We start from the raw sequence: 27481 nt of genomic DNA on the forward strand, positions 1-27481 counted from the left end.
GGCACAAGAAGCGTTCGAGATGGCCAAAAATACCTTCTTAAAATTTGGAAAAGACTGATTTCGAACAAGCTCAAATCAAAGGAGAGAAAATCTTACAAAGAGATAGCAGCGAATGGCTAGAACTTTGCCGAAATTTATTGGCAGCATCTAACTTCGGAAAAATTATTAATCAACGTCTGACTACCAGTGCAAGCATTGTGAAATCATTATTGTACAAAATTCATATGTCAAGGGCATTTTCAAAAAAACGTGTACCCTTGCAAAAATATGTCTATATTTTTTAAGGTCATTTATTTACCTTTATTTGAATGTCATATACAAGGAAAAATATTGAACTAATGGAATAAGTTAAAAAGAACGCTGAAAACGTTATATTATTCTGATATTATTGAAACAAAATCGAACTTTCGACGATACAGATTTCGTTGTGCGACTAAATGTAAAATATAATTTAATACAAAAAAATACAGCAATAAATGGATTTCTTCGTTTATTTAATCTAGTGAAATGCATATTTAATTGTTTATTAAAAAAAATTTAGATAATTTCAAGGATCAACAAGAGTAGCAATTATTTTTAATCCATAGTGTGACTATGTGACCTACCCACTAGGTTATTTTTCATTTTTTTACATGAGTAAGTAATATTTAACATATTTAAAGAAGTTTTTATAACACAAACATCTTTTATTTAAACATTTTTATTGTTGCACTACTTATAAAAGTAAAAAATTATTTGATTTCATAGATTTAACTTCATTAATTAAAGGGACGAACATCTCATAATCATAAAGATGTGTTCACATGTCTACGAATTCCTAAGTTATTAATGACATCGGATTATATGCACGATCAAAGTGCCGAAATATCAATGCAAATATGCACGAAAAATGGTCGAAATATGCACAAAATATGCACAATCAAAAGTCACTTAATATTAAAATTTATTCTTTTTTTGAAGACTTTTCCGGTAGTGACATTAATAAAAGCGTCAATTTTTATAATTTCATAAAATCCAGGATTTTTAATTTCTTGAAATAAAGACTTTTTATTTATTTATTATACGCCAATAATAATTTTCTACCAACATTTTCCGATTGCAATCTTAATGCCCATGGAAGTTAAACTACCGAAATATGCACTATCAACGAAAAATTGCCAAAATATGCACTATCGCCTAAAAAGTGACATTATATGCATATGCATTTGCAGTATGCAAATGCATATAATCTGATGTCTAGTTATTATAAATCTGCAAATATCAACGACACAAAATGATTTTCAACTTTACTGATAGAAAAGTAGGTAGTGGAAATAAAATCAAAATTATTAAAAAAAATAAAACTTTTAGGTATTTAAATTTTAAATAGTATATTTGTTATTGTTAAGTAAAGTCGACGCCTTTATAATTTGGCTGTAGCGATATCGATTTTTCTCAGCAATGACTAAAGCTAAGAAATTAAAGTTCATTGTCAGTATTTAATCAATCAATCAAAAGTCACTTAATATTAAAATTTATTAACGGTAATTATATAAAGAAGCCATATAAAGAATACGTGTAGACTAGGGCCTTAGGAATATATTATGGGTAAAAGGAAATATTTTCCAAAAAATCTTTTCTTTTAGTAAATTTGACGGATTTAAGCATGAGTGATACTATAAGATTTGTCTTGGCCCTGAGAGTACATCCAAGGAGAGCCAGCTGCCAGTGTAGGACTATTGCAGAGAATAGATACTAGAATAATTAATGATACTGGAAACCGGGCTATGGGGTGAGTTACTAGTGGAATGGGTAACTGGGACTTTGGAAGGACTATGGCGTCTGCCGAAATAACGTGGAAACATGTTACATAATAAAGTTGGCAGACGGTGACTCGCCATTCGCCAACCTTTTAAATGGGCCCCTAAATGACCGCACGTACGGTGCATCGAAGCGGTAATATTGAGAGCTTGAGGCAGGAGAGGTGCATCATTTGCAGCCTTAGAGGATCCCATTATCGATCCGATTATTCCGGATCTTATGGGTTAAAACTTAATTCAAACATTCAGAAGATTAAATAACACTTCTTTCAACTTTAATGAAACCACCGCACATGAGTATTTTGGTAAGATATAATTTACAAATTGTGTATTTTCAACTATTTTTTTAATTAATCATTACATTGTTTTTACTTTTCCAAAATTCATAGTGACTACCAAGAAATGTATCACACAGAAAAAGTGACGTCACATTTTCCAAAACTTGTAATAACAGTTAGTGAAAATTCAAATGCTGAATAACTACAAAATCAACATAATGCTACCTACACATGCGCGAAGTCACTCTGCCCGCACCAGGCGTCGACGTGCCGCACGAGCGCGGCGGCGAGCGGCGCCGAGCGGGCCGCGTGCGCCGCGCGAGACCACGACTCGCGGTTAGCACAGCGCCCTGAAAACAATATCAAGCTTATTATGTAAATTGTTAATTTCTTCGAAAGAATAGAAAAAGAGACTAATAAAATTGGCATTCGGTCCCTACGATACATTTACTAGCCTATCGTAGAGGTAAAACGACAGATTTTTGTACAGACAAAACTCATTCCTGAAGCACTAGCTTCACCACTAGCACTAGCACTATCTAGTGCTAGTGGTCGTGCTATAATATTGCGTGCAATAGCTAATACCATTTAGTACTAAAAATTCCTGCATGATGTTAAGATCGAATACCGATGCAAGTTAAATTTAAGTTAAATGCGGGCATTGACGTTGTATTGTAATTTAAAAATTTAAAGCTTACTTGTAAACCCTTCTGAAAATTTGTAGAATCGATTATGTGTCTACCAGAATCTGATGGCAAAAAGTGAGAAAATAAATTGACTCTAGCAATACCGGGGTAATAGGAATAAAACATTTTCAAAGGATGAAAATGTTTATTCCTTTAGCGGCATATTTTGGGTGTAAAACATGCAAATATAAAAAATTATCCAGTGATCAAGGATATTTTTTGAAAATCTGCTGTCAAAAATTGCCATCAGATTCTTGTAGACCTATAACACTTTCTAAGAAGACATCGTAGCAAGCTTACCATTAGCAAAAGTGACAAGCCGCGAGCCAAGCGGATATCCTGTCAGCACGCAGCACTGTTCGCCGCTCGATACACTCGCCGCGTACCGCCCGCGCTCGTCAACCGGCAACGTCTAAATACCGCTTAAGTCATTAATAAATTAAGTAAATCGTATTGTAACATGCGAGTTACTACTTACTATAGTTTTTTTAATCAGTTATGGCATCTTGTGCATTGGAAGAACCAAATTATATTCTACAAGTTTCTGAATATTAAGTAACAAATTAAGTGCAGGATTAGGATTACAGCTACTGCCTACTATCAGTCTTATATCATGTAACTAGATGTCCCGCACGGCTTCGCCCGCGTAAATTAGGAATTTTACGGAAACCGTACATTTTCCCAAAAAAAATAGCATATGTCCCTTCACGTGGTCTACTTTATATCTGTGCTAAATATTGCCATAAAAATTGCTCCAGTAGTTCGTGAGAAAAACCCTTTCTAACATTTTCCTCGTTTTTTCCACATTTTCCTCTGTTTATTCGGTCCTATTAGTCTTAGTGTGATAATATATAGCCTTACCCGATAAATGCGCTATCTAACACTGAAATTTATTTTTAAATCGAACCTGTAGTTCCTGAGATTAGCGTGTTCAAGCAAAAAAACTCGTCAGTTTTATAATATTAAAGTATAGATTTTTTAAATCGCTTGACAAACTCGAGTCTTGATCTAAAAGACTATGAAAAGTACCAATAACAGGGTCATAATAGGCTCATAATCGTGGGACGATGCATGGTATATAATGGTAGTGATGAATTGATGATGATGATGATGATGAATGTTATTTGCTTAGTAGCATATGCTTTCCGTTCTTAAAACAACGCCGAAACTCCTAAACTCATATTTATAAGAATCAGGAGATATCTCAGCATCTTCCGAACCATAGTGTACCTCGGTGCTAAATCTTACTTGTTGGTAGCATAATATGCTCAGAATACTTCTCACGAAACCGAAGTCACCATATGTTTCAATAGAAATTTTGAGGAGTTCCCTCGATTACTTATGGACCCCTTGATCGGGTCACCACTTTTGTGAATATAATACCAAATTGGGATGATACCCTATACACCAAAAGAAAAATTTTGAAAATCAGTTACCAAACGGCGGAGTAAGCGTTGAACATAAAAAAACGAACATAACACCCCCTCCATTTTGAAAGTCGGTTAAAATTGTTACCTATGTATTATTCTGATGTATAAGCTATATTATCGCAAAGTTTCAATAAAATCCATTCAGTAGTTTTTGCGTGAAAGAGTAACAAACATCCATACATCCAAACAAACTTTCGCCTTTATAATATTATATAGTTTGTGCGTTCTAAGATGATATGGGTAACAGTTCTCATATTCCTTGCTACGTTTTTTTTTACAAGAAAACAAAAAAAAAACAAAAATTATTTTGTATATTTATTATATTAATAATAAATTATATTATATATTATATTAATAATAAATTATATTCCATCTACAAAACCAAATGTTTTCTATAATTGTAAATGAATAAAAATAAAAAGTGGATAAATGCTAACTTATTAGTTATTAATATAAAATTATATTACTAACTGTGAAATAAGAGTATAAAATTATTGTTACGAAAACATTTGAACATTGTCAGATGCATGAAACGGAACCTATGTCAATAGAGATTGACACTGTTGAATCGAAATCAAATCGATAAAAAAGGGCGGCCATCCTAAATCGCCGGCACCACTGAAATTGTCAGTACGAAATCGATAATTTCGATTGCAATTCCTTTACGAAGTGATTCGATATTTTTAAACTATCGATTAATTTTTGTTAGGTAACTTCCCTACTATTGTCAATTATAATGTGTCACGCATATCATCATAAAACGCACAAACTATAGTAGGAAGTGGTAGTTATAGTGGTATAGTTCATAGTCAATATAAAGTAATTACTAGTTTTGTTATTAAAACCTAATATTTCAAATATCCATTAATTTAAAGTAAATATGGTACAGAACTATATTGTGATGTAATATATTTTTAATAGTTTTGACCGTAAGTACCTAATATTTCTCATGACTAAATACTCCAGACTCCGTGAGTCGTGATGAGTTTTATAATTATGGTCAAAATTGTTAAAAATGTATATGTGTGTAAAAAACTTAATAAGTATCACGCACTTGGTCAACGGCCTGGTCCATGGACACAGCGAGCACCCAGTCGCGCACGGTGTCGAGCGGCGCGCCACGGACGCTCGCCGCACCCAGCAGCAGCGGCGTGCGCGGCCAGTCCGTGCATTCTGGATAATTATATTTTTATAGCCTACGTTAGTTTCTGGAGAAGTCGTCACATGGATAACTCCTCTCTCAAAATTGTGGTCGCAGACAGTGTGGACAATCACACTCGCGCATCAATAAAGCCCGCTTTACAAATTGGGCCAACGCATTGGGCCAACATGTAGAGAGACCTACTTGCCCATAAGTTAGGAACGTCATTCCGTACTCTACACGTTGGCCCAATGCGCAGGCTTAATGAGTTGGCCCAATGTGTACAGCCGGCTTAATACTAGTACTGACATACCGAAGTCTGTGTAGTCTATCATGTGTGCGCTGTCGTCGTCGGCGGCCTCGGCGAGGTCGAGGCAGTGGTTGAGCAGCACAAACGCCTCGCGCGCGCCTCCAGCCTCCCCGCGTACACTCATACCGCACATGTAGAACGCTGACAAAAGTAATGTTGCTCTACTGATTGCATTTGAATATTATTTTCTTAGATAAATGATTGGTGTCGCGCGCGCGCTCGACTAGATACCGCGCTGTATAGAAAACACAGATTCCCGAATGCGGCACCTCAATATTGTAGTGTGTGTAAAACAATGCACAAATATTGTTGTGTGCGCAGATAATCGGGTTGCCAGATACGTGACTGGTGCCCAATCAATGGGGAAAAATTAGTTGCTGTGGTCTTGTAATTTATTATAATTGTATAGTAAGTGCTCATTTTTCAATCACCAGATAAACTTTACCATTGGAATAAAGTCAATTCGAAAAGAATGTGATAAAATAACAACGTTGTTTAGGTCAACGAAATATAATGGGTACAATATTGATGAGAAAACAATACAAAAACAATGGTAGGAAGTTTAACGAAAGCTAAGATGAGTCATAAAAAAGCAAATGTTTTTTTTTATCATTTGTTACTGTATTGTGTACTTACATAAAATATAAACTGTATTTAAGATTTTTATTATAATATGATACAATGACGATCAAAATGAATAGTTTGCTAATACAACTTTCAGCCTTACTATTAGCCGTAAAAAAAGTATACATATTATCTATTATCTTCTTCTTCTATCTTCTATATATATATATATATATATATATATATATATATATATATATATATATATATATATATATATATATATATATATATATATATATATATATATATATATATATATATACGGCCCCAAGGGGTTCAAATAGGGGATGAAAGTTTGTATATAATAATACTTCTTAACGCGAGCGAAGCCGCGGGCAAAAGCTCGTTATTTATATAATTTCTTTAACCAGGTACATAAACTTAAATTTACGACATCACATTAGAAACCCCAACAATAACAGTATTTCTTTTTGTATACATGGAGCTTATTAGCGTCGTGTTAGTATACTTATAAACCTTCCTCTTGAATCAGGGAGGGAAAAAAGCGACTTTGTTTTATAATATGTAGTGATACTGTACGAGCTAGCACGTACATTGCTGATCCTACATAATTTTCCCGTAGTCCCGGCAAGTGCATACTCTCGGGCAGTTCGCTACTAGCCGTCATCAATCGCGCACTCATTTACTAGCATTAGCATTCAATCAATATATTATCATTTTATATCAAGGACTTTTAATTCAACAATCATATTCTATCATTACACAAAAAGGGTGTAGTCGAGTAAGCAGCTCCTACATCCCTTTTTTGGTCCTTCGAGCTTTGTGACCTTCCGCGTTTTGGTCAAAAGCAGGATCATACGCGTGTGAGGACTTTTATCAGTGACTATCAGAACTATCAGTGCCTATCATCAGTGAACATCAGCAGCCAGCAACAGCAGTCAGCACAGCAGCACAGCAGCGTAGCATCTAGCAGTAATCAAGCATTTCAAGTAAGATCTTTCTAATTTTACACCACATTTCTCGATTCAAACCATGTCGAGTGTGGAGGAACTATTGGCGAACCAGCAGCAGCTGGTGACGCGTGTAGAGCAATCATACACTAATTTCAAGAAGGATGGCGCCGACCGAAAGACGCCGGACTACATTCAGGCGAAATTAGACGCCTTAGATCAATACTGGGCAGAAATCGAAATTAACCATAAAAAATTGAGTACGTATGAGTATGCCCAGTCGTTTACTTATTTTAAGAACAATCAATTCGAGACGGCAAAAGAGAGATTTCAGCAGATTCGATCTGCCATAGCAAATTATCAGCCGCTGGCTCCGGCGAGGGCTGGCCCGTCCACCCCGCTAATTAGGCCTGCGACACCTCTGGCAGACGCAGCAGCGTCCCGCCAGCCATCACCGTTGCCCGGCACTCAGTCTCACGGTACCAACAGCAAAACAGACGAATTATTAAGACGTCAGAACAGTAATTTTAAGGCTTTTCGACACACTATAGCAAACATCGTTCTTGATTTAATCTCCGAAAAATGGGAATTTGATCATTTACTCCGGAATATTCAGTCTCGCTGGACAGCAATAGACACTCTACACTGGGAGTTAGACGGTGAGCTAGGGGGTAGGAATTCGGAATATGAGCAAACATATTATCAGACAGAAACAGAGTACAATGACGTAGTCAAGGCTATCAACCGGAAGTTATGGTCAACTTCTCATAGGGAGCAGGTTACCCCTCAAATAGAAATACCAGTTTTCAATGGCACTTATAATCAGTGGACTTCTTTTAAAGATTTATTTACAGAGACGATTCATAGTAACCCGTCATTGTCTAGTGCACAAAAAATGCAGTTCTTAAAAACTAAAGTTAGGGGGGAGGCAGCGAGCCTCATCCAGCATCTTAATATTTCCTCAGATAATTACACTACGTGTTGGAATATTTTAAATCAAAGGTACAATAACAAAAGAATGATTTTTAACTCTCACGTTGATATTTTACTTAATATGCCAGTAGCTCATCATTTATCAATAAATCATGTTAAACGTATTCACGATACCGCTTTAGAAACTTTAAACGCTATCAAAAACATAGAAATTGATATCGCATCCTGGGATCCTTTATTAGTATATCTTTTGTCGCAAAAATTAGATTCAGAGTTGAATAGAATAATAGAATAGAATAGAATACGTTTATTTATTCCAACACACAACATATACAGAATAGAAAATAAAAAATTAAAAGGACTTAAGCTATGTACAATTATAATTATAGGTATATGTTATGTGATGTCAAAAATTGGCCCCAGCTCAGCTATACGCAGCAAGCAAGCTTGCTGCACTGGTATTCTGCAGGGGCCAAAGAGTGACTTCACAACATAACATGCAGGGATAAACAATAAATAATTATGACTACAACAGCTACAACAGTAAAAATAATAGACAGAAAAAAGAAAGAACAAAGAAATAACATTACTTACTATAAATAAAGATACGTGACAGGTGTACAAGCATAAGAACTAAGATTATTGCCAATTAAAATACAAAAGAAAAAAAAAAAAAATAGTTTGACAAGAAAGGCATAACATAATAATATAATCTATGGTGGGAAAAACACATGGATAATTTTATCGATTGTGACGTGGCTTATAATTTGTTGTTTTAAATCTAGTTTGGTCTAATATTAACTATTTACAACACAAGAATGAGAAATTGGAACAGTAATGGGTGGACACTGGACAAACATAATCACTAAACACGCACAACGAAAAGGAAAGTTCGTACCGCCCGCGCCGTTGGATAACCTTAGTTGCAGATCGTGGTGCATAAACCTCAGGTATGTTATATTATATTTTCTTTTTGAGTCTTAAGCAGGTGAGTTCTATAGTGACGACTGAATGAGTTTTTTGATTTCAGCGCCCTAAAAGGAGGCGGAAGATTATTCCAACAGCGGGAGGCAGCGTACTTAAACGAGCCACGGAATGCTGAAGTCCTGTGCCGTGGTGTTGTGATTTGATACTGGGAGGCTCTGGTTCGTTTACTAAAGTCACTGGCCCAAGAGAGTTTCTCATATAGATAAGAAGGTGTACGAGTGATTATGATGTCGAAAAGCAGTGACGCAAAGTGTAGTTTCCTGCGCTCCTTCATCTTGAGAAGGTTCGCATCATTAATAAAAGGTGTCACATGAGCGCGAGAAGGAACTGTAAAACAAAAGCGTACACAAGCATTCTGGACTCTCTGCACTAGCTTTTCAGTTCTGGCAAGTAAGTTTTGACCTATAACAGTGTCCGCATAGTTCAACTTCGATAGCACAAGTGTCTCACAGAGTCTGATTCGCATGTCCTCACTGAGATATGGCCTAAAATTGTAGAGATTTTTGAGACGGAAGAAACAGGTGCTGACAACCTCTAGTATGTGTTGTTCGAATTTCAGATGCGAATCCATTACAACCCCTAGATTACGAGCAACATTTACGCGTTCAATCTTTTCTCCAGATATCGATATAGCTGGTTGTTTATCTATAATATCAGCAACCTGTTTCTTAGAGCCTAAAATCATAAATTTGGTCTTAGTTGGATTAAGGACCAATCCGCAAGATTTAGACCATTCCGATATACGCTCTAAATCGGCATTCAGCTTTTTAACAGCTGCCTCTGTATCCTGTGGGTCAAAACTGAGGTAAATTTGTGTATCGTCCGCATACATGTGGTGCTTACAATGAACCACTTTTTGAGGCAAGTCTGCACTAAATAGAACAAATAACAAAGGGCCCAGTATAGACCCCTGGGGTACTCCTTGATTTACTTCCGCACAATCAGAGTGAGTCTTAGTACCATTACTAGCTGTGATTTCTACCATTTGTGACCTACCTGTTAGGTAACTACGGAACCATTGGACAGCAGATGGTTCAAAACCATAATAAGACAGTTTTGAGAGAAGAAGTGGTATATTAACAGTATCGAACGCCCTGGAATAGTCTAGTAAAACTAAGATGGTACCCATGCCTAGATCTTGAGCAGAAATAATATTGTCTATCACATCCAGAAGAGCTGTGATTGTACTGTGCTTCTGTCTAAAACCAGATTGAAATTTAGGTAGAATTCCATTTGCCTCAAGATAATTAACAACCTGGTTATATACAGCTTTCTCCACTATTTTTGAGAGGCAGGGTAAGATACTGATGGGCCGGAGTTCACTAGGGGAAGTAGGGTTGGGTTTCTTAGGTATAGGTTTTATCAAAGCTGTTTTCCAGCTAGCGGGGAAGGTAGAGGTTAGTATTGAATTATTAACTATGTTAGTAATGACACTTAGGGTGTTAGGTAAGGTCAGGGTCAACATCTGTAAAGATATATTGTCAACACCAATGGAATTTGATTTGAGACCTTGTACTATTTTTAAAACAGTACTTTCTGAAACAGGGGAGAAATTAAATCTGGCGTTACCTAGTGTGCATGACTGATAATGGGTCGTTAAGGATAAACAATCAGAGGAATTACCAGGTACATTAAGAAAATGTTGATTCAGGGCATTGGGATCATTACAGGAGTCAGGTAAAAAAGATTCATGGGGTTTGGACAGATTCAAATTATTTTTAATATTTTTCCATAGAATTTTTGGTTTATTTATGTTTTGATTAATATTTTTACTAAAATACGCACATTTTTCAGAATGAATAGCCGATTTTACTAGGGATTTTAGATCTTTATAAGTTTTTCTATGAGCAATGTTTTTAGTAATTTTCCATTTGGAAAAACTCTTGTCTCTGAGCGCCATCATTTGTCTCACAGTATCAGTCAGCCAAGGGGGGGATTGTTTTTTTATTGTGACCCTTTTGACTGGGGCATGAAGGTCAAAAAGAGAGATAACTAGTCTGTTAAATTCAGTGACCATTGCATTGACATCATTCATGTTTTGTATATATGACCAATCTATACTGTCTAAGTCACAGCTAAAAGCATCTAACAAAATGTCCTTGAATGGTCTGAAGGAGGTCACAAGAGGTGTTTGCTTGGACTTCTTAAAGTTGAACTCTGCTGTGACTACTGCGTGATTGCCTAAGTCAGGAATGTGGTTGACTGAGACAGAACGCACAGCCGCATTAGTACAAACCACGTCAATCAGTGTTTCCGAATGCTCTGTAAAGTGTGTGGGCTCCGTAACAGCTTGGTTGATGTGCAGAGAATCCAGAAATTGAGTCAGTAATTTTGTTCTATTATCAGCAGGTAATAGCATGTTGATATTAAAGTCCCCTGTTAAAATAATGAAGTCAAAAGTGGCTAAAGAACACCAAGATGAAGTCAATGCATCAATAAAAAGATTAACGTCCATCCAGGGTGGCCGGTATGCTGTCCCAACTGCAATTTTAAACTGATTAATTTTAAGACTCAGCCACATTTGCTCCACAGATGGTGTCTCTGGAGTGGTGATCAGTCGTGCATTAACACCTTGCCTAATATAAAAGCCAACCCCTCCACCACGACCACCGCGGATGTTGATGGGTCGTGGAAGGTGTTTTAATTTGTATCCATGAATGGTAGGTGCCTTTCCATCTTCACCTTCTCTAAGCCAGGTCTCATTTATAGCCATAATGTCAACTGACAGACGTTCCATCATGACAGTAAACTCGTCATGTCTAGTTCCTAAAGACCCTGCATTAAAAAACCCTACTGTAAAAAGTTTCTTTTGTTTGTTAACCATTTAAAGTATTGATGTTAGCAAAATTAAAAAAAAGTAAAGTAGTAAAAAGAAATTGTTCAATATAATATGTATAAATTGAATAAATAATATCAATGAAGGTAACTAGTGTGATATAAAATGTGAAGAAATCTGTGTATAGAATAGGAACTAATATTTCACATAATATTATGTTATAATTAGTAATAGTTTGTGTGATTAAATAATAAATATAAAAAATAATAGGATATTTGTATATTATATGTAAAATTTTGATTGTACACCTTCTTAAAAAATAAGTAAATTTTTTATAGAATGTAAGCATCCATTTCCCAGTATCAGATCCATTATAACTAGTGTAACAGCAACACACATATTGTAGACTTATTCTAGAAAATATAAGTATTAAGTAAAACAAATCTTTTATTACAGAGTTACATAGACCCAAAGACACGAAAAATATCTGACTCGGTGCGAAAGTGATGAACTGGCCCTCCATCAGATTGTCGAGCATAGACGCGGCCACGCCTGGTCCACGAGTGACGCCATTTCTTTGCATTACATGCCTCGCGCACCCGGCGGTACAACAAACGATTGTGACGTGTGAGCCTCTCGTTGACAAAGACACGCGCCCCACCGTCCGAAGCGAGGCCTCGACGAACACGGGCCAGTTGCATAGCGAATATTTGACGTCGGTAAAAAATCCGCGTGAATTACCAAATCTTGAAGATTTTTTAAAATTTTTAGAGAGTAAGTTTACTACTTTAGAGTCCTCTAAACGTAAATATGATAATAGTCCATCAAAATCGTTTAATCGTTTTGTGACACCTACTAACAAGAATACATTTGTACATAATTCTAAATATAACATGCATAAAAACTACAACATAAAACAATCTTTCCCAACGCAAAACAAGGTATCGCAATCTTTTTCCCAGGATAAAAGTGCTTCAACGGTGAAATTGTATAAATGTCCAGTATGTAACACGAGCGATCACGCTCTTTTTAGTTGCCAGCGCTTTATCGATATGCCACATTACCTAAAGCGCAAAATCGTCAAACAGCATGACATATGTCAAAACTGCCTTTATTCTCATAACAATAAGGCTTGCTTTTCTACTAAACGTTGCAGACAATGCAATGAAAAGCATAACACTCTTTTGCACGAAGCTTATGCGCAAGCGCAACCGACGGTTTCGAAATACGAGCCAGCGCAAGTAAACTCTCACAACTCTCACGTATCTTTACAGCGTGGGATTCCAGAAATCCTTTTGGCCACAGCCATCATCAACGTGCAAAAATTAGACGGTACATACGTTCAATTGCGTGCTCTAATAGATCAAGGTTCCCAAATATCTCTAATTACTGAGCATGCAGCTCAACTGCTGAACTTGCCTCGAAAGAGATGCAAGGGTGTTGTATCTGGTGTCGGAGCCAAGGAAAGCAGCTGTAAGGGTGTTATTTCTCTTAATTGTGCAGCAATAAATAACGATTTTAAATTTGAAACGGACGTGCTGATTATGCGGAGTCTGGTTAAAAATTTACCTAGTTTTTCATTCGATAAGCCAACATGGCCATTTTTACAGAACATTTCGTTAGCCGATCCTAAATTTAACGTAAGCCGCCCAGTGGATCTGTTGCTAGGAGCCGACATATACGCTCTTATTTTATTAGACGGTATGCTTAAGGTAGATAATCTTACGCCTATTGCCCAAAACACATCATTAGGTTGGATTCTCACAGGGAACGTAAAAACTATTCAATGCAATGTAGTTTTAACCGATTTAAGTCAAATAGAAAAGTTTTGGGAAATTGAAGATATTTCCGAAACTTCAAAGTTATCAGTTAGCGATCAAAAATGTTTAGATTATTATAATGAGACTACGACGCGCCAAAAAGACGGTCGTTATGTCGTTAGGTTGCCCTTCGAGGACGATTTTGAAAACAAGCTAGGGTTGTCAAAACCCAAAGCCGTGGCTCAGTTTCTATCTTTGGAGAAAAAATTTAAGAAAAACTGTAACATGCATCAGGAATATAAAAAATTTATGGAGGAATATCGAGAATTAGGTCATATGGTACCGTCAACAGATAATTCTATTTCATCATATTTTAACACTCATCACGGTATTCAGCGTGATGACTCTACGAGCACACGCTTTAGGGTAGTTTTCAATGCATCGTGTAAAACTACTTCGGGCTTAAGTATTAATGATTTAATGCTGTCCGGGCCCAATCTACAGCAGGATCTCCAGTCTCTTATCATTAAATGGAGACAATTTCAATTCGGATTTACTGCTGACATCGAGAAAATGTTTAGAATGATAAGGGTCCATGATGATGATCAAAAGTATCAAAAAATCGTGTGGAGAGACGCTCCACACGAACCTATCAAAGAGTATCAGTTACAAACGGTGACGTACGGTACCAAGGCCGCACCGTTCCTCGCGATGATGACGTTAAAAAGGCTAGCGTCAGACGAAAAATCAAACTACTTAAACAGCGCGACTCTGTCTGTTCTTATGGATTCCTTTTATATGGACGATTTAGTGCACGGTCATCATAATTTATCAGTAGCGAGGAAGCTGCAGCTGGACCTTATCAAATTGTTACAATCGGGAGGATTCCACCTTCGCAAATGGAAGTCAAATGTACCCGAATTATTAGTAGATGTCGATACAGAAACCACTCCTGGTTTCTTTTTTAAGCAAGAGCAGAGCAAAATTTTAGGGTTAGGTTGGAACCCAAATCATGATAATTTTTCTTTTCAATCAAAGATCGACTCTAACATTTCTAGAAAAACAACAAAACGGTTATTACTTTCAGAAGTTTCCAAATTATTTGACCCTCTAGGATGGCTCTCACCCGTATCGACAAAACTAAAAATCATTTTCCAAAAAACATGGCTAGCAGGCCTCAAATGGGATGACGAGCTACCTGCCGATATTTATGCGGAGTGGGTTAAAATCAAGGTCGATTTATGTAACATAAATAAAATAAATATACCGCGGTGGATAGGTACAACAGAAAACGAATGCATCGAGTTACACGGTTTCTGTGATGCGTCAACAAAGGCGTACGCAGGTGTAGTATATTGTCGTATCAACCGGGCCGAAGGGTCCCGTATAGCATTATTAGTAGGCAAGACGAGGCTCGTGCCGAGTAGCAAAACAGTATCATTACCTCGATTAGAGTTGTGCGGGGCACTTTTACTATCAAAATTAATAAATAAGGTTAAAAATTGTCTTAGCAGTTACGACATAAAAACATACGGTTGGGTCGACTCTATGATAGTTTTAGGCTGGTTAAATGGAAACCCTACTCGTTGGAATGTTTTCGTGGCTAATAGAGTTCACGAAATCACATCAATCATGCCACCGGAATGTTGGCGATATGTTAAGTCCGAAGAAAATCCAGCCGACTCAGCAAGTCGTGGCCTGAATGTGTCTCAGTTAATTGACCACCCTGTCTGGTGGCGGGGTCCAAACTGGCTTCCTAATTTTAAACATGATCATACAGATCAAACATATTTTACCGATCAAGAGCTTAAAGTTTCCGCATTAGTAAACTTGGTCACACAGGAATATCGTGACAATTGCATCATATTACAATTACTTATAAAACATAGTTCTCTAGCTAAGGTTGTTAGAATAGTAGCATATATGTTAAGATTTACATCAAGCAAAAAACAACAAACAAAAGCAAAGCACCTATCATTATCAGAGCTAAGCAAAGCAAAAAACATTATCATAAGAAATATACAATATTTAAGTTTTAACAAAGAAATTGATAATTTAAAGCATGACAAGAAAATTTCATCTAGTAGCACAATTATAAGTCTTAATCCTTTCTTAGATGAAAATAATCTTTTGAGAGTAGGCGGTCGGCTGAAACATGCCAATTTAGACCCCGAAATGAAAAATCCTATTATAATACACAATCAGAGTCGCTTAGCAGATCTAATAATTGACCAGGCCCACGAGCTCACCTTTCACGGTGGACCTCGTCTTACGTCCGCATTCATACGTAAGAAGTATTGGGTCATAGGTGGCAATAGGGCTACCAAAAAACGCCTTAGGCTATGTATCACGTGTAGGAGACACAGCCCTAGCAAGCATCAGCAATTAATGGGTGACTTGCCCGCAGCTAGAGTTAACCCTTGTAGACCTTTTCAATCGGTAGGGGTGGATTACACCGGACATATCATGATAAAGAGTAGCAAAGGCCGTGGAATTAAAAGCAGTAAAGGTTACGTTGCAGTTTTTGTATGTATGGCAACTAAGGCCGTACATCTCGAGGTCGTATCAGACCTTACCACCTCGACATTTTTAGCCGCTTTACGCCGAATGTCCGCTCGCAGAGGGACACCTAGCAAAATCTTTAGCGATAACGGTACAAATTTCTTAGGTGCCAGCAAGGTACTTCAGCAGGAATACGCGGAGTTGCAGAAAATATTTAATGATACATTTTATAGTGAAATTGCCGAAATGGGTATAAGCTGGCATTTCAATGCCCCATCATGGCCACAGGCCAGCGGTCTCTGCGAAGCGGCGGTCAAGAGCTTTAAGCACCACCTAAAACGAGTGATAGGTGACCAAAGGTTGACGTACGAGGAGTACTATACTCTCTGTACCCAGCTGGAGGCATGTCTCAACTCCCGGCCTCTGTGTCCCATGACCGAGGACCCGGATGACCTAAATTATTTAACTCCGTCTCATTTTCTTTCATCCAGTCCGATCTTAACAATTTACGAAACTGAACAGGATTTAAGAACTCGGTGGTACTTTACACAAAAGATTTTTCACGACGTGTGGAAAAGGTGGCAGCACGAATATTTAGTAAATTTATCAGCGCGCAGTAAATGGCAGCAGTCCTTGCAAAATATTAAAATTGATGATGTGGTTATCATCCACGACAACAACCTGCCAGCAGGCAAATGGGCGTTAGGTAGAGTCGTGGAACTGCACCCAGGTAGCGACGGGTACGTTCGAGTCGTTACCTTAAAAACAAAGAACGGTTACATGAAACGTCCTGTAATAAAATTATCAATTCTACCTGTTAGAGAATCTCAAAGTGATCAATCGAATTCTATCAATCCATCAGAGCAACGAGCTCAAAAAATAGAGGAGAGACCAAAAAGGAGCACCAGAAAACGCTATAATTTGCCTACTATCATATCAGCTGTTTTGTTATTTTTTATGACCCTTATTGCTTCTTCCCAAGGCTCATTTTTTAATGATACTCCTTTAAACACTAAAGGTCTCTACTTTGATAAAATAAGTAACATGCATGTAATTAGAGACGATTGGCGCCTGGTCGTCTACTACGATATGAAGCCGTTCTGGGAAGGCATCGCGGCGTGCAAAAAGCATATTGTTTATCTCGAGAAAGCGTGCGCGGAGATAAGCTCTGTATCATATTGCGCCAGTATCTTGTTACAATTAAATCACTCCTTTAATGAGCTGCAGTACTATAATAGCTTATTAATTAATCAACATTTTGTAGCGCGCACCAGACAACGACGGGGACTTATTAACGGCGTAGGATACATCGCGAACAGTTTATTTGGCATTTTAGATCAAAATTTTGCGGATAAATACGAGCATGATATAAATATAATACATCAGAATCAAAATCATTTAGCTTCTTTATGGAAGAATCAGACCTCTTTAGTGGAGGCAGAATTTAATTATATCAAAAGAAGTGAGTCTGTAATGGAAAATCAACACAAGTCTATTTTTAAGAAAATAGGTGCCATCGATAGCTTTGTAAGCGTTTTAAAAGATAATATACAAAATGTGTCCTATATAACTGATTTTATCCTATCATCTATAACGACTAGTAACTTGATACATCATTTAACTTACATACAAAACAATTTACTGGATACAATCACTAATGTGTACGATGGAAAATTTAATATTCACATATTAACACCGGATCAGCTTAAATTAGAATTACAGAAAATATCATCCTTACTATCTAAAGATCTAGCTATTCCTTTTTATGCCGATTTAACTCAATTATATCACTTGCTTAAAGTTAGAACGCGTATAAGCATTAATTATATGTTATTTGAAATAACTATCCCGTTGATAGCCAGCGACTCGTACGAGTTGTACGAATTGTATCCTATCCCCCGTAAAGCAAATAACGCGATGAAAAGCATCACTCCCATTGGGAAATATTTAGCAATTAATTTGAAGAAGGACACTTTCATTACCATGACAGAAACGGAGTTGCTCCTTTGTTTCAATCAACATTCAGAAAATATGTTATGTCGCGTCAGTAAAGCGGAATATCAACTTAAAGGTAACGAGAGTTTATGCAGAAGAAACAAAGTGACTAAAAGTTGTCTATACAGCATCGATGGGTGTGATAACATGTGGATCGACACTCACAGGATCAATACATATTTCTATTTCTGTTGTGACTACTGCTCCTTAAACATACTTTGCGACGATGAAATAAGCTCTGCACAATTATCACAGTCAGGATTGTTTAGCGTCAAACAAGGATGCTTGATTAAGTCAAAGGACTTTTCTGTTCACTCGCATAAAGAAGACGCACAAAGTATGTTACACGTAAACCCTCAGGTTTCCTTCGGGGATATCGCTCCGATCAATCATCTTTTTAACATGTCGTTCTCTGAATCATCACCAGAAGTTAATTATAACGAGTCAGCTGAACAGAGAGAACAGTTACATGCCTTACAGAAGCAACTAGACGATTTAAAGCAGAACAATCCAACACTGGAAAGCTTTTCGTATCATGACATTCATCATTATACCGCTATTTATGTCATTGCAGCGTTAATATTGATTATTGGATCATTGTTACTATGGAAATGGAAAGCGTTTGTTGTAAGAGCACCACCTCCAATGCAAAGGAAGGCTGAAGGAATAGAGATGACTTCTCGCGGAAATATTATAGTGATGCCTCAGCAATCAAAAAGTGATCAGTGTCTTGAGAAAGTGCAAACTATTACTCGTAGTGATAACAAAGTGTGTGGCCCTAGCAGGCAAAGTCGGGGCACTTCGCCCGTACTTCACTCTTTTGTGTCAATCGACGACAAATAATGTATTAGCATTAAGTTAGTTTAAGGACCTATTTACTATCACCTTGTATCACCATCATCATCTTGTGGCCCGGGAGCATGTACGAGCTAGCACGTACATTGCTGATCCTACATAATTTTCCCGTAGTCCCGGCAAGTGCATACTCTCGGGCAGTTCGCTACTAGCCGTCATCAATCGCGCACTCATTTACTAGCATTAGCATTCAATCAATATATTATCATTTTATATCAAGGACTTTTAATTCAACAATCATATTCTATCATTACACAAAAAGGGTGTAGTCGAGTAAGCAGCTCCTACAGATACCGAGTGATTGCCCGTGGGCACTGGACCATTCTATTCTGTAGGTGTGATTACTGATTACACCTACAGAGTACAAACCCCTAGTTAGGGCCTGTTTCACCACTTTCCAGGCCCTTAGTATTGTGTCCCCAGTATAACATGAAAACTTACCGATATCAGCGACAATGATGTCCGTGTAGCGCGGCAGCGCGCGTGCCGCCTTCGCCGACACTTGAGGAACGTGCAACGCCATCAATAAAGTTATGGCCTGCAAATTTATAATCACGTTTAAATATTTTTTTTACTCAATTAAGATCGTAAATTAAAGTAATGCAATACCTACGAATAATAAAAACTAGGGAAAATTAACTCCGTCAAAAAACATGCTCTACAAATTCTACAATACTTGTCAAAAATGTGTATTTTACCGGTATGGAGTGTAGATGGAGGAGAACTATCTCTCTATGTAAAAAGTGTCCGCTGAAATGCGTTAAATTAGGGTGGCGCTACAGTAGCAACAGGGTAAACAAAAACTTCTATTTAAACTGAGGTAGACGTGCCATACGCATCAAATGTTCCGCCGTTCCAATAAAAATTATAGATCGCGCGCGAGAGAGACGGGCAGACTTTTCATTATGCGTATGCAGTAATTGCAGTACGACGTCACGCCGCGCCCTTATTCACAGACACTACACAAGCGCAATGTGTAAATGTGTTGATCGTGCCAGCATTAGTTAACTGACCTATATTTTGGTATGGGCTTTTGTATGGGCCAGCGCGCCCCAGCGTAACGAGTTTCTCCATACAAAAGTGAAAAAAGAAATGCCTTTCAGCGCTGCTACTTTCACCGTGAACTCACTACAAGGAACACGTACATATCCTTAAGTATTATCACTTAGTTTTGTTACATCCTGTATAGTTTTATAGTTTTGGTTCTTTATTCTATAGTAACCTAAAAACTTATAATAATCTGTCCTATAACCACCTGAAGTATCCTATCATCAGCGCCTATCGCGAGCAGCACCGCGGCGGCATCCTGCAGCGCGGCGACCGCTTTAGGCGCGGCGGACACTCGCACGAGCAACTCGCCCGCCACCGCACGAGCGAGCGTCGCGTCGCCCTGGCCGAGTGATGCTTGCGATAATAATATATACTGACGCAGCGCTTCAAGCGCTGCAGACAACGCTTCGGGTACTTCTGTGCTCTCTATGTCGAGACCCTCAGTACGCTGTAAGGAAAACCACTGTTTTATTTTCTTAAAAAAACAGGCAATAAACTACTTATAGCAATTTAAGGTCACACTGTTTCAGACTTATAATTTTTATGCCACCAAACTTTATAATGAGGTAGGTAAGTTTGTTGTTATTTCTTTCTTTAAATGCGCAACTATAAAAACGAAAGTAGCTGCGCAAGTGTACAGACAAAAAATAAATAAATATAATGTTTCATATTTTCCAAAAAAGTGTAATTGTTATAAATATTTATAATCATGTTTAAATATTTTATGCAAATATTCAAAGCGAACTTTATGCCTAAAGATATTTCACGCAAAGGCACCAGAAAATATAGAAGTGAGTAAATACAGAGTGTGTCTTGAACAGATGCGCGACGTATCTGAGCGCGTAGTGCGGCGCGCGGTGGGCGGCGTGCGCGAGGCAGCGCTGCCACTGTCCGCTGCGGGCGAGCTGCTCGAGCGCGGTCAACTCGCTCGCGTCACCCGCATCAGTCGCCTCACCCGCCTCGCTCGCCGCCTCCTCTTCTTCGTCGTAATCCGCTGACGTACCTGATGCTGGGTAAGGTCAAAAGATTTATCCAACAATTTTAGCATTTTTTAATTACTTACTTATAATCTGAAATTTAACTTACAGCGATAACACTTTCAGATTTTTTGCCATCTTACCTTCAGATACGGTTTTCTAAATTTTAAGAACGGAAACAAAACTTATGTAATGTTCTGTAATAAATGCGATAAAATACTCCTGTATCAAGTGTGCTGTGTGCAGTTTTTTTTTTTTAATAATAATAATGAAATTACCGACTCCTTCCTCGTCCATATCTTCTAATAGGGCTGCTCTGAGTTGCTCTCCTACGTCAGCTTGGCCGATCTCAGCAAAACTGGAATCACGTGAAATATAAAAAATACCCAGCAAAAGATATACTTAGTTTACAATAGGCATTATAACGCAAATGTCAGAGTATATACCTGCAGTATAGGCTAGTGCTATAGACCATGCTTAAATTGCTAAAATTTCCTTTTTTAGCTATGGAACATAATTTTATGTTTGAAAAACGGCGGTTGCCGACACTATCAGCAGGATGATCGATCTGAACTTCTGAACAAATTCCTTTAAAATTTAAATTACAAAAAAGATCAAACGCAAACTAATTTCCCTTTATATGGAGGGTGCGTATTGCGTAATGCATTTTCCCTCCTGAATAAAAAAAATCTAATAGTATTGAAATAAAACGCACGAATCAGCAAGCATAGCGGCGGCAGTAGCACGCGCTTGCCCGCGCAGACGGTCGCGGGCCAGTCGCGCCGCCCGCAGCGCCGCACGCTCCGCCAACTTCGCCGCGCCGCCCGCTGCGCCCGCACGCGCCGCGCCGCATAACGCACGCACCGCATCGCTCCACTCCTCCCTGATTCAAATAAGTTTTTGTTTTACATTGCAGTTCAAAAGAGTTCTAATTATTTTTTCTCTCATAAAAATGTATTCTATTATAATATATTATTATACTCCCATATATTTATGAAATATCAAACCGCCACTATTTTTGTAATACTTGAAACTTCTATTATTTTTATAACTACTTCTGGTAGGTCTGGGAAAATGAATCTACGTTATTTAAAATCTACCTCTCTCATCAGTCTCTAGAACACCACAACTAAGGTCAAAAATTCACATGCGTCGCTAACAACAAGTAACAAATACTGACTATTTTGACACATTAACAAGACAGACCTGTCAGCCAGGTCAGCGGCGCGCTGCAGCAGCGGCGGAACAGCGGGCGGCACCCCCTCCCCGCCGTCCGGTACGTACTCGCGGGCCACGCGAGACGCCTCCTCATATAACTCTGTGAAATAATTATTTACAAACGTAACAGTGTTCTAGAAATAAAAAAAAAGATAATTTAAATAATCAGCCAAGTGCGAGTCGTACTCGCGCACGAAGGGTTCCGAAGTCTAACTATAGCGGTTATTGAGTTACGGCCTGGAGATAGACAGACAGACGGACAGACAGACGGACAAACATCGAATTCTCAGTAATAGGGTCCCGTTCTTACTCTTTGGGTACAGAACTCTAAAAACGATAACTTGTCAATCTTAAAAGTCTAAAAATTGTTCCGCAAAGATGACGAAAACGTCGTGCCCTGTATTTAATACAAAGAATAATCATAATATTTTGTTTAGAGCGCGTGCAGTACAAGTATTTAGCATCTACCAATTAGACAACACATTTGATTTGAAAGAATTTACGAAAGTAAAATAAAATGTTAATAAAGATGACCCGTAATTCAAGTATATTAATTTCTCAAATTGCACAATACCATAAATTTCTCAAATTAAACAAGCGATGCGTGAAGTCTACTTTTTTTGTATTTTTTTTATGATTTTCTTAAAAAAAAATGAAAATAAAAAACGCGATCGAACCTAAATCCTTGTAATGCTGCACGACCTCTCGCGGGCGGTTGGCGCGGATCATGAGCGTCTCGAACTCCTGCAGGTCACCGCGCTCCGCCGCCGCGCGCGCGCCTTCTACCAGCACTTCTTCCACCTTAAAAACATTAATATGACATGTATTAAAGTTAAATTATTAATTACAAAAATGATCTTTTTTGTTTTTTTTTTTACAAATCCCGTATAGTGTACAAAGTAAAAAAAAAACAAATAACTAAATAATAAATCCAGGCCTCCTAAACATTGTTATTTTAAAATTACCATATGCGGCGCGTGCTTCTCAGCTGTTGCGAGCGCACGTTGATGATCACCGCGTGCGAGCCACACGCGGACGGCGTCGTCAGGCGCGCCGGCCCGCACGAACGCCGCCGCCGCCGCCTCGGGGCTGTCCGCCGCCAGCGCCGCCGCCTCGTGCCGCGCGACCTCGCGACGCGAAACCCCGCCGCCAAGATCACTCAGCTCGTTAGCGATGTCCCATCTAGGTACAATGAGGAAGATGCGGTATTTTTACCATGCCTTTAATTGAATTGATTTCATGTAAAAAGATATCGCAAATATCTTAAATATTGCAAAGTTTTATGGTTAAAAGTGATTATTAGTGACTACACTTTTGTATTTTTGACATGTAATATGTTCTATTGAAGACTTGAAGAACATAACTTATACTTGTTTTTGTTATGTAAATATCTTATTTTAAAACATTTCTGTATCTAATTTTAAGACCGTTTACAATATCATGTATTTAATTTTATCTGTTTCTTAGAGGAGAAAACTTGTAATTGACTTTCTGATAATAATTATACATAAAACTGCCACCGATATTACGTAGCTGTAAATTTTCCGTGTGATATAAATAAAACAAATAAATAAATAAATAAGCATTATGACAGCATTTTAAAATACATGAAAATGAATCAAACCTCTGCGCCTGGAGGGCCCATCTCACACCAACAGCGGCAAGCCCGCGCGCAGCGAGCAGACGAGCGGCGGGCGCGGGCGGCAGTGTGGCGGCCCACTGCAGCGCCGTCTGCTGCGCGACCGTGGCGGGTGCGTGCGCGCGCGCCACGCGCTCCGCCGCCTCCCACTGACCCGCCCCGCCGTACATTGCGATCGCACTCTTCCAGTCACCTGTGTCAATCACTTATCGTAAGATTATTACTTCTGTGTTTTTGGAGGGTATGTGTTAAATTATTATTATTATATATTTAGCGCAGTTTACAATTAAGTAAACCTTCTAGTGCCCGTTTTGTATCGTAACTCTAGCCTCAATGATGTGTAATTTAAAGTTATCTTATTTATTATTGACTAAAGCCTGTCGAAAATAATGCATTGTAATTTTTTTAGTCTTTCCCTTTTTGCATCTGCGAAAGCGGAGGTTTGATATTGATCAGAACAGTATTATCAATAACAACTATAGGTTGTCCTTTTTATTTGGTCTCATAATTACCGGCTTGTATGTAGTAGTTCTCTGCGGCGCGCAGGTCGCCAGAGGCCTGCAGCGCCTGCGCCACGTGCTTGCGCGTCGCCTCCAGCAGTGCGCTACGGTGAGCAGCCACGAGTCGTAGCATGGAATCGTACTGTTTTGCTTCCTTCAAGAGATATGTTAAACTATTTATTAAAATCATATATTATAATAAAATTATTAAAATACATAATATGTTAACTTATTCGTTTTAGAATTAAGAATGAATTAAATAAAGAAAATAATAAAAAACCATGAACCTAGCTGCGTCTTTGTCTGATTTTTAGATCAAAACCCACAAGGTGCAATATTTGGCCTTTTTAAGATAATATTATAATGATATATTTTCAGTATTGACAGTTTACATCTTACCTTATACATAGATATCGCCTCATCGACATCTCCCAATCCCACGTATATCTGCTCAGCTTTACGCAGCTGTCCGTCTTGGCGCAGCTGCGCGGCGAGCGGCGCGTAGATGTCGCGCGTGGTGTCGGGCGACAGTCGCGCGGCTAAACGCAGCCCGTCTGCGAGACGCCCCGCTGAGTTGTACGCGCGTACGCACCGCTCTGTCATGCCGCACGATGTTAACACCTTCTCTGCTGTCTCCCAATCCTTGTAAAGGGTTTTAATGGCAGCAGTTTAAAACTGACTTACAAATTACAATAACATAATAAGCAGTAAGTACTCATTATTGTCAATCAATAGCAATATTTTATTTTATAGGCTGTAATTACATTATTTTAAGTTGATTTGTTAACACGTAGCGTTCTTAGAAGTTTTTTCGAAGTAGCTAGCTCATCACTTCGCAAATTAATACTTACTTTAACTGATATGAAATGATCTCCCAGCTGCTTACATTCTTCCTTTATAGATTCTTTATCATCAATGACCTAAAAACACAACGGGCTTTAGAAAATAGCGGCAAATGATGATATTCTTTTGTTATTCCTCTTAATAAATTATATCAAGGCTGTATTTCAGTCGTAAAATTATCTTTTAGCAACATGACATCAACACGCTTGCCTCGATGCAAAACAGCGGTAACTCAAAGTGGCACACGCCACATTAAAGCTGTGAATAACATAGGTGAAAATACAAGTCACCTTACCTGCAATATCTGCAACGCGCGGCTATAGTGGTGCGCGGCGAGGGCGGCGCTGAGCGCGGCTGCGGTGCGGCCCGCCTCTATGAGGTGCGGCACGGCGGCACCCGGCTGTCGCGAGCTCGCCAGCCAAGCCCCCCACTCCCCCTCCAGACGAGTCACCTCGTGTGGGCACGCCTGATGACATGTGGGTATAATAATAATGTAGAAAAAAAAAGAATATAAATCTCTGTCTACCTTAGAAGCGTCACAATAAACAACCAGTATTTGCTTTTAAAAGTTTTTTTTGTGTAAGTTTTGAAATCAATATGACTTTACAAACACAAGTCTCCTTTTAGCCAAAACAAATTAAAGAAAAGATACAGCGTAAGCTGAGTAAAATATATTTTATTTTACAAACCTACATATCGCATCGATATAGCTTAGTAACTCGTTTCTTCTCTCACCTCTCTCGCTAGCTGCACCGCTTTCGAGTAGTTGTTGCCCTTTGCGTAATAGTCCACAGCAGCTGCGCTGTCGCCCGTCCGCTCCGCCAGCTCGCCCGCCAGCTCCCACCATTCTTCCTAATATTATAAGCTCATTTACTACCGAAATTGAAACAGGTAATCTTTTACTCAAGTAAATAGTCAACAATAAACATAAATAAAACACAATATCTTTGCACTATTTCCACTCTGTTTGTAAACATAAAGGTAATCGCGCAAAAAGGTTGTGTTTTGTTAATGCTGGACATGAATTTTCACCAAAAACCTACAGTAAAATCAACAACAATATATAAATGGTTAACTAAAAAAATTACAAGTATTTTACTTGTATAAATGTAAGATTGGACGAAGTAGACATTACTTAATATTTAAAATAGATAGTAAAACTTGGTGTACTAAACGTAATAAATAATAATATTAGGTAAAGCAGATGTTCAGACTTTTTCGGCCCATATACGTTTATTACGTTTATTAATATAATATATACGTTTAGACGTTTGCTGGGATAGTCATGGGATTATATTATGTATCCACGAGCTATGTAAAGATTTAATACTACAGTATTACCTGTATCAAACGATCCTTCACATCGTGCAGCAACGTCGTGTCGCGCAGCAAGTCAGGTCGCTGCAGCAGGGCGGTGGCAGCGCGGCGCGCGCGACCACCCCGTAGCCACACGCGGACGGCGCCGCGCGCGTCACCGTTTGATAGAAGCGCCGCGCCCGCCTCGCCTGAACGACCTATAGAAAATAACCACAAAATATGTTCTAAACTTTATCAATCTGTAAGCGGATATAATAATATATTTTATAATAGTAAAGCTAAAGAAAAGCAGGCAACATTATGTTGTCTCCAAATATATCATTTTGATCGCTAGCTGTTACAATGCGCTTGAGCACGTGTGTCTGTACTCTGTACTCAAAGTGACATTCGAGCTACCTATTAAAATAAGGACCAATTTCTCCAAAGCCTGTTAAAGTTAATGCTCGAATTAGTATCACGTTATCTCTTTCGTTTTTCATACTAATGAAAGAGAAGAAATGTCATTTAACAAGCCATTAAAACTAACAGACGTTGGTGAAATTGGACCTAAGCCCATGACTATTTCATTAACTATAATGAACCCAAGCAATGATCTATCGAAACTTGATTGAGAGGTCTTAGGCATATCTATTAGGCACAGAGTTGGGCATAAGTAATTGAAATACTGGTTAATCTAATTAGCAATCTAATTGAAAACTAATTAGAATACATTTTATTCTAATTACATTCCCCGCGTTCCAGATGACGTTAGAAACGCTCACGCTCAAGACCGTAGTTTTTCCCGTTCCATTAGCATGTGAGCGTCAGCGATACAAACCCAAGTGGAACGGATTATGGATCGTTTTGAGCGTTTTGAGAAAAGTTTAAAAATAGAACTATAATTTTTTTTATACATAGGTACAATGAACCGAACTTGGATATTATGATCCTTTTCTTCAAGTCGTAAA

General features: G+C 38.2%; 1 protein-coding gene and 1 long non-coding RNA gene across 2 annotated transcripts in view; one reads left to right on the forward strand and one right to left on the reverse strand.

The window, feature by feature from the left end:
* Positions 1-2169: 2169 nt before the first annotated feature.
* Positions 2170-27481, reverse strand: part of LOC121738577 (intraflagellar transport protein 172 homolog) — a 58296-nt gene continuing 32984 nt past the window's right edge. The window contains exons 17-35 of the mRNA XM_042130736.1: positions 26559-26731; positions 25953-26069; positions 25513-25683; positions 25226-25294; positions 24774-25016; positions 24387-24528; positions 23860-24067; positions 23201-23417; positions 22913-23036; positions 22220-22335; positions 21733-21896; positions 21296-21375; positions 20844-21043; positions 20246-20488; positions 19432-19528; positions 5648-5785; positions 5248-5366; positions 3064-3175; positions 2170-2427 (exon numbers count right to left, since the gene is read on the reverse strand). Coding sequence (XP_041986670.1) covers positions 2303-2427; positions 3064-3175; positions 5248-5366; positions 5648-5785; positions 19432-19528; positions 20246-20488; positions 20844-21043; positions 21296-21375; positions 21733-21896; positions 22220-22335; positions 22913-23036; positions 23201-23417; positions 23860-24067; positions 24387-24528; positions 24774-25016; positions 25226-25294; positions 25513-25683; positions 25953-26069; positions 26559-26731 — 2858 coding nt within the window. The 3' untranslated portion in view covers positions 2170-2302. The remainder of the gene's footprint in view (positions 2428-3063; positions 3176-5247; positions 5367-5647; positions 5786-19431; positions 19529-20245; positions 20489-20843; positions 21044-21295; positions 21376-21732; positions 21897-22219; positions 22336-22912; positions 23037-23200; positions 23418-23859; positions 24068-24386; positions 24529-24773; positions 25017-25225; positions 25295-25512; positions 25684-25952; positions 26070-26558; positions 26732-27481) is intronic.
* LOC121738578 lies at positions 8869-12564 on the forward strand. The gene is made up of 3 exons (XR_006037306.1): positions 8869-9065; positions 9146-9492; positions 12335-12564. It is a non-coding gene; the product is annotated as an uncharacterized LOC121738578 (long non-coding RNA).

Source organism: Aricia agestis, chromosome Z (genome assembly GCF_905147365.1).
Source record: "Aricia agestis chromosome Z, ilAriAges1.1, whole genome shotgun sequence".
NCBI lineage: Eukaryota > Metazoa > Arthropoda > Insecta > Lepidoptera > Lycaenidae > Aricia > Aricia agestis.